This window comes from Neomonachus schauinslandi, unplaced genomic scaffold (assembly GCF_002201575.2).
Source record: "Neomonachus schauinslandi unplaced genomic scaffold, ASM220157v2 HiC_scaffold_1775, whole genome shotgun sequence".
NCBI classification, from domain to species: domain Eukaryota; kingdom Metazoa; phylum Chordata; class Mammalia; order Carnivora; family Phocidae; genus Neomonachus; species Neomonachus schauinslandi.
Genome location: NW_025410465.1, coordinates 1 through 7,448, shown reverse-complemented (window position 1 = coordinate 7,448; position 7,448 = coordinate 1). Strand labels below are relative to the sequence as shown.

The following is a 7,448-nucleotide window of genomic DNA, read 5'->3' as shown; positions in this document are numbered from 1 at the left end:
TGGGGGGGGGTCTGTACTCCTCGGTCTGAGGGAGGAGGGAACTAGAGGGTCTGGGCTCCTGGGTCTGAGGGAGGAAGGGGCTGGGGGCCTGGACTTCTGGGTCTGAGGGAGGAGGATGGGGCTGGGGGCCTGGACTCCTGGGTCTGAGGAAGGAGGAGGGGCTGGGGTCCTGGACTTCTGGGTCTGAGGGAGGAGGATGGGGCTGGGGGCCTGGACTCCTGGTTCTGAGGGAGGAGGGTCTGGGGGCTGGACTCCTGGGTCTGAGGGAGGAGGGCTGGGGGCTGGGCTCCTGGGTCCTGAACCTCAGCCCCTCCCCCAGGAGCGCCTGGACCATGTTGCTGAGTGCCTACTGGCATGGCCTGCACCCCGGCTACTACTTAAGCTTCCTGACCATCCCGCTGTGCCTGGCGGCCGAGGGCCGGCTGGAGTCAGCCCTGCGGGGGCGGCTCAGCCCCGGGGCCCAGAAGGCCTGGGACTGGGTGCACTGGTTCCTGAAGATGCGTGCCTATGACTACATGTGCATGGGCTTCGTGCTGCTCTCCCTGGGAGACACGCTCCGGTATTGGGCCTCCATCTACTTCTGCATCCACATCCTGGCCTTGGCGGCCCTGGGGCTGGGGCTGGCCCTGGGTGGGGGCAGCCCCAGCCGGAGGAAGACGGCGCCCCAGGCCACCAGCCTTGCCCCAGAAAAGCTCCGGGAGGAGTAGGGAGGAGGCGGCTGCCGCCACGAAGGTCCCTCGGCTTGTCAGTCCAGCCACCACGCTTTTGCCTGGGAATCCCGGGAACCAGGCTGCTGTGTCCTTTCCCAGAAAGAGCCGAATTTGGCTGAGGGCCTGGGGAGGATTCCCATTCCTCAGCTCTGCCCCCCCACCCCATGCAGCAAGGCGGGGCGGGGGGTGCCCTCCCTGCTCCCCTGCCGTCTGCCCTGAGGGCTCAGGAGGCTGTTTTCCCTCCTGGAAAGTCCAGGTGTTGTCCAGGGGAGAAGCCCCCTTTGTCCCCGCCCCAGCATCCAGGGATTCAGGCGAGCGCCCCCAGCAGGGGCCCCTGGGCCACAGGGTTTCCCCGTCAGATTCCCCTCTTCTGGCCCCACGGTGTGGGGCGGGAGCTGCCCGGCAGGTTCTGGGAGTGGGGAACCTCTCTCGAGGCCTTTGCCCGACGTTCATAGAACAGCGTTTCAAGCCTGGCAGGGAACATAACCCTCCCATTTCATAACGGGGAAACTGAGGCACCAAGGAGCAGGCCTTTGGACATGGTTCTTGCAGCTTCCATCGGAGCCACCTCAGCCCCAGCGCTCCTGTCACCCTCTTGTCATTCTCTGGCCTAAAATAGGATCAGAATGTGTGAACTCCCCCAATAAAATGTTTCACGAAGACAGTACGTGTGTCTGGGGGTGATCAACAGGTGTGGGGCTCCCGCGGCCGCGAGGTGATGCGCTCCGGCATCCGGGCGTTTCGGTTCCTGGGAGACCTTCTGGAGCAGCCGCCATGATACCTGGTGGCAAGTACTTCGTACTCCCCGCCCCGAGCCACCTGCTGGCCAGGTACGGACCTACGCAGGTCCCTTCCTTCCCTGGGGCAGTCCCCGCCCAGCTGGCCCCTAGAGACGGAAACAGTTTCACTTGGGGCCATGGAAGAGCGCCCGACGTGGGAACCGGAGGCCTGGGGCTCCTCTGGAGGGTGGTCGGCACCCCGGGAGGCCAGAGCAGGTGGGGCAGTGGGGGGTGGTGTCCAGCCCCTTGGGCTGGTGGGAATCCTGAGGGAGGCAGGGAAGGGAGGCCCGGACTCCAGGGTCCAGAGGGCAGCAGGGGGAGGGATTTTGATTCCTGGCTTTTTGAGGGAGAAGGCAACCAGGGGCTGGGACTCCTGCGTCCTGCGGGGGGTGGGAGAGTCTGGAGGTCCAGACTCCAGTGTAGGGGAGGGGGCCCAGGGTAAAAAATTCCTGAATAAGAGAAAAAAGGAAGCTGAAGAGTGGGCTCCTCAGTCCTGAGGTAGGAGGGGTCTAGAGGGCCCACATTTGGGTGCTTGCAGAGGGGGCATGAGGCCCAGACTCCTGGGTCTGAGGGAGGAGGGAGCTGGGGCCTGGACTCCTGGGTCTGAGGGAGGAGGGGCTGGGGGCTGGACTCCTGGGTGTGAGGGAGGAGGGCCCCGGGGGCTGGACTCCTGAGTGTGAGGGAGGAGGGCCCCGGGGGCTGGACTCCTGGGTGTGAGGGAGGAGGGGCTGGGTCTGGACCCCTGGGTGTGAGGGAGGAAGGGCTGGGGGGCTGCACTCCTGGGTCTGAGGGAGGAGGGGCTGGGGGCCTGGACTCCTGGGTCTGAGGGAGGAGGGGCTGGAGGCTGGGACTCCTGGGCCCTCCGAGCCCCTGCTGTCCTGCCCCAGGCCCGTCGCTCTCCTCTGTGCTGAATGAGCTCCCCAGTGCTGCTACCCTTCGGTACCGAGGTCCTGGGGTTCTGCCGTGGGGGGCATTGGAGGAGGAGGAAGAAGATGGAGAGAGGAACGTCCAAGCCATCGCAGAAGCCGCCCAAAAGGAGCTGGAGGAGCCCCTCCCCTCCCGGGAACTGCCCTGGCCCATGCAGGCCCGCCGGGCACACAGGTGAGTCTCCCCTCCCGCTTCCCAGCCAGGTGAGGACCATAGTCTGACTTGTTGGTGCTGTGTCTGCTTCTCACTCGGCTGTCTCTCTCTGCTTCTCTGGCTTCTTTCCCCCGCCTGGGTCTCTGTTTCTCTGACTCCAAAGAGTCCTGTTTCCCTGACTCTGGGACTCTTCCCTCGCCCGGGTTCATGTTCTCTGTCTCTACTCTGGCGATTTCTCCCCATGCCTGAAATCTGTTCTTCGTGTTTTCCTCTCTGCCTCTTCCATCGTTCCCTTCCCGGTCTACCTGATTTGCAGGGCTGGTGAACAATGAACGTGCTGGGCCGCCTGGGCAACAATTACAGGTTTCCCCCGCTATCCGAAGGACGGCGTCCTATCAAACCTTTCGTAATCCTGCTCAGCATAAAGCAAACAGTCATGTGGGTCTTTCCTAAAAACAAAGCACTGCACTGGAACTCCGGGCAAGTGCGGGATACTGGTGTTACGCATTTGTACCCGAGAAGAGCAGAACGTGAGAAGCAAGTGCAGGGCTCTTCTGAGGCTGGGGTCGTGTGGCTTGAAATTGTTCTCCAAACCCCATCATTTTGGGTTTTTAGGGTGGTTTTGTCACACAGACATGCTTGATTAAATCTTTGGCCACTGGCGATGGAATTCAGCCTCCAGCCCGCTCCTCTCCTCCCCCTGGCAGCCAGCCCGCACTCTTAGTTGGGATTCAAAAGTCACCTCGCTTATGTTACAAAAGACGCCTTTATCTCATCGCTTAGGGCATCCCAAGGGTTTTTAAACCTCTGTGCCAGGAAGAGGGACAAAACCCAGATATATATTTATTATAAATCACAGGATCACACCTTCCTTCTTTCCTTTTTACTTTTCCTTTATATTTGCCTACAGAAAAGTGTACCAAACGTTGTGTATACACTGAGAGATTCCCACCGCAAGATCCCAGGCAAATTCCACATAGGACAAGACACAGCTCTGCGGGACCAGAAGCACCCCACACGCCCCAGATCCCAGACTTCTATGAATATCTTTTCTTTTTAAGATTTTATTTATTTATTTGAGAGAGAGAGAGAATGAGAGAGAGCACATGAGAGGGGGGAGGGTCAGAGGGAGAAGCAGACCCCCTGCCGAGCAGGGAGCCCGATGCGGGACTCGATCCAGGGACTCCAGGATCATGACCTGAGCTGAAGGCAGTCGCTTCACCAACTGAGCCACCCAGGTGCCTGAATATCTTTTTTTTTTTTAAAGATTTTATGTATTTGACAGAGACAGCAAGAGAGGGAACACAAGCAGGGGGAGTGGGAGAGGGGGAAGCAGGCTTCCCACCGAGCAGGGAGCCTGATGCGGGGCCCGATCCCAGGACCCCGGGCTCATGACCTGAGCCAAAGGCAGACGCCCAACGACCGAGCCACCCAGGCGCCCCTGACGATCTCGTCCTTGCTTATCTGTAGAGCTTTGCCACCTTCGAGTGCATCCGTAAAGAGCAGGGTGTGCGTTTGCTCTGGAGCTCTGTACACAGATCCTGCAGTCGGGATATCCTGCCTGGCTCTTTATGCATTCGCTGTCTCTTCCTGTTGCTGTGGAGTAATTACGAGTTACCCACATACTGCAATTTACTTCCTGGTCCCACCGTTGTCTTGTTTCTACATTTGGGTGGTGTCCAGATGGAGCTGCTGGGCACTTCCTATTCTGTCTCTGAATCTGTTTCCCTACCAGGCAGAGCCATGCCAGGGACCAGGTGGCTCAGGGATCGGGTTCCAGATCCACACAGTGGGCCCTGCGGCTTCGGCGGTCCAAGGAGAAGATGAAGGCAGGCCTGCACACCTTGCAACCCTGGGCGTGGACGCTGAAGAGAATTGGGGGTGCGGTGGGGTTGAGGCTGGTGTCTTGGGGCGGGCCCCACTCCCGGGTCTGAGGGATGAGGGATGAGGGTCTGAGGGAGGAGGGGGTTGAGATCCTGGATTCCTGGGTCTGAGGGAGGAGGGAGCCGGGGGGCCCGGACTCCTGGATCTGAGCGAGGAGGACCTGGGGGCCTGGACTCCTGGGTCTGAGGGAGGAGGGGGCTGGGGGTCCGGACTCCTGGGTCTGAGGGAGGAGGGGCTGGGGGTCCGGACTCCTGGGTCTGAGGGCCCCGGGACTCCAGACTCAGAAAGGAGCCCCAGGCCTCTCTGGCGCCCCCTGCAGGCCAATTTGGCGCCGGCACTGAGTCCTACTTCTCCCTGCTGCGCTTCCTGGTGCTTCTGAACGTGCTGGCATCAGTACTTAAGGCCTGCATGACGCTGCTGCCCACCTGGCTGGAAGGGACTCCCCCGGGTCCCCCTGGCCCTAACACCTTCTCATCCTGCGGCTTCTACAACCCCAACCCCCAAGGCCTGGTCACCTTCCCCACCCATCTCTTCAACCTGCTCTCCGGAGAGGTGCGTCCCTGGGAGACCCCCCTCCTCTGAGCCTCAGTGCCCCCCCGATTCTGATTGCCCAACCACACGGTGCACTTTCCCTCTGCAGGGTTTTCTAGAATGGTCTCCTCTCTTCTATGGGTTCTACCCGCCCCGCCCACACCTGGCAGTCACCTACCTGTGCTCCGTGTTTGTCATTGGCCTCCTGTACCTGCTGCTCATCCTCCATCGGTCAGTAACCCCAGGCCCCCTGGGAGCGTGGGGAGGGACTTGTGGCGGGAGAAGATCCCTCCCCAGGAATCCAGAGTCTTGCTCTGTGACCGCTTTCTCTCAGCTGGAGTTGAAATCAGATTTAAAAATGCTTCATACGTGCTAAAGACCAGTGACTAGGATGGGCAGTTTCTCCTTCCTGTGGCTTAGAGGGTAGGAGGAGAAGGTATGATATTAGCCCAGCAAAGTGACTGCATCTTTTCTGGAGGGGAGAGTGCTCTACAGGAAACACAGGGGCGATTCATTCATTCCCGCAACAAATATGGATTAAGCCTCTACTATGTGCGGGCCACTGTTCCAGACAGTTGGTAAAGCAGGACAACAAACGAAAACCCGACCGAGTGCTGTCCTGGTGGAGCGGACAGTTTACTAGGTGAAACAGGTGATAAGCAATGAGCCGTAAATGAGTCAATGACGTGGCGTGTTAGCAGGTGATGAGGGCTCTGGACACAGCAGGTGAGGTGCGCTGCTGTCTTATTAGGTGCCTGGGGCCGCCTCATTGAGACACGACCTTTAAACAAAGACATTGAGAAGGAGAGGGATTTGGTCAAGGAAGTCCCCCGGGGGAAGGGCATTGCAGGCAGAGGGCCCAGCCAGGGCAAGGCAGGAGCAGGGTGGTGTGGTGGAGGGTGCACTAGGCAGCTGGTGGGGCCGGAGCGGAGGGAGGTGGGGAGAGCGATGGAGGTGCACCTGCCCTCCGTAAAGGATTTGGATGCTTTCCAAGCGAGATGGGACTCACTGCGGGTCCTTGAGCAGAAGATCACCCTGATCTGATTTCGGTTTTATAAAGGAGTCTTCCTCTCTGGCTCTGTGGAAGAGAGAGAGGGAGGGAGGGAGAGGCAAGAAGGAAAGAAGGGAGGGAAGAGAGTAAGCGATGGGCAAGCCCGCAGCAGGTGGAATTGTAATCCAGGCAAGAGACGGTGGGGGCTTGGAGCGGGGTGGTGGCCGTGGTCAATTTTGGATTTTTTTTAAAAGACTTTATTTATTTATTTGAGAGAGCGAGAATGAGAGAGAGTACATGAGAGGGGGGAGGGTCAGAGGGAGAAGCAGGCTCCTAGCTGAGCAGGGAGCCCGATGCGGGACTCGATCCCGGGACTCCAGGATCATGACCTGAGCCAAAGGCAGTTGCTTAACCAACTGAGCCACCCAGGCGCCCTGGATTTTTTTTTAATTGAATTTCTACTCCCCTGCCCCAGCTTTCTTGAGATATAATTGACAAATAACGTTGTGTGAGCTTAAGATGGACAAAGTGTTGAACTAATAGGTTTATATATTGCAACATGATTACCAGGGTCGTTTTAGCTGATGCCTCCATCCCCTCACACAATCCTGTCTTGTGATGACGTTTAAGATCTACTCTCTGAGCAACTTTCAAGTATATAATGCAGGATTGTTAACTATAATCAGGATGTTGTACATTAGATCCCCAGAACTTAGGACTGGAAGTTTATATCCTTGGACCTCTTTGTGTCCCCATCCCCTGGTAACCACCCTTTTACTGTTTCCTGGAGTTCAGCTTTTTTAGATTCCACAAATAAGTGGTATCATACAGTGTCTGCTGTCTGACTTATCTCACTTAGCATAATGCCCTCAAGGTCCATCCATGTTGTTGCAAATGGCAGGACTTCCTTCTTTCTCGTGGTTGAATGATATCCTGTTGCTATACGTGTATATATCACATCTTCATCCATCCGTTGAGAGACACTCAGGTTGTTTCATATCTTGGCTATTGTTGATAATGCAGTTAATGTTGGGGTGCAGATGTCTCTTTGAGATCCTCTTTCATTTCCTTTGGATATATACCGAGAAGTGGGATTGCTGGATGATACGGTACCTCTATTTTTAATTTTTTGGGGGAGGGAACCTCCATACTGTTTTCCATAGTAGCTGCACTGATTTACATTCCCAGCAGAGCATGAGGGTTCCCTGTTCTCCACGTCCTCACCAACAAGTGTCACCTCTTGTCTTCTTGATGAGAGCCATCCTGACAGGTGTGAGGTGATAGCTCATTGGGGTTTTGATTGGTATTTCCCTGATGATCAGTGATGATGAACACTTGCTCACATACCTGTTGGCCATCTAGATGTCTTCAGAAAAACGTCTTTTCGATTTCTCTGCCCATTTTTAAATTGAGGTTTTGTATGGGGTTTTTTTTTTTTGCTGTTGAATATTGTATGTGTTCTTTTTATATTTT

The 7,448-nt window shown here is 57.0% G+C and overlaps 2 protein-coding genes across 2 annotated transcripts; both read left to right on the top strand.

The window, feature by feature from the left end:
- Positions 1 to 292: 292 nt before the first annotated feature.
- On the top strand, positions 293 to 1,367 carry LOC123323880 (lysophospholipid acyltransferase 7-like). The gene has a single exon (XM_044912401.1). The coding sequence runs from the start codon at positions 333 to 335 to the stop codon at positions 705 to 707; it is 375 nt and encodes a 124-aa protein (XP_044768336.1). The 5' UTR covers positions 293 to 332; the 3' UTR covers positions 708 to 1,367.
- Positions 1,368 to 1,626: 259 nt separating this feature from the next.
- Positions 1,627 to 5,219, top strand: LOC123323881 (transmembrane channel-like protein 4; the record flags this gene model as incomplete). Its single annotated transcript, XM_044912402.1, has 5 exons — positions 1,627 to 1,705; positions 2,377 to 2,590; positions 4,305 to 4,450; positions 4,773 to 5,005; positions 5,094 to 5,219. Coding segments are annotated over exons 1-5 (798 nt in total), but the record flags the coding sequence as incomplete, so codon positions are not given.
- Between the last annotated feature and the right edge of the window lie 2,229 nt (positions 5,220 to 7,448).

What these genes read in the sequence shown, in the direction of transcription:
- LOC123323880 (XM_044912401.1), top strand. Translation starts at nt 333, where the DNA reads ATGTTGCTGAGTGCCTACTGGCATGGCCTGCACCCCGGCTACTACTTA.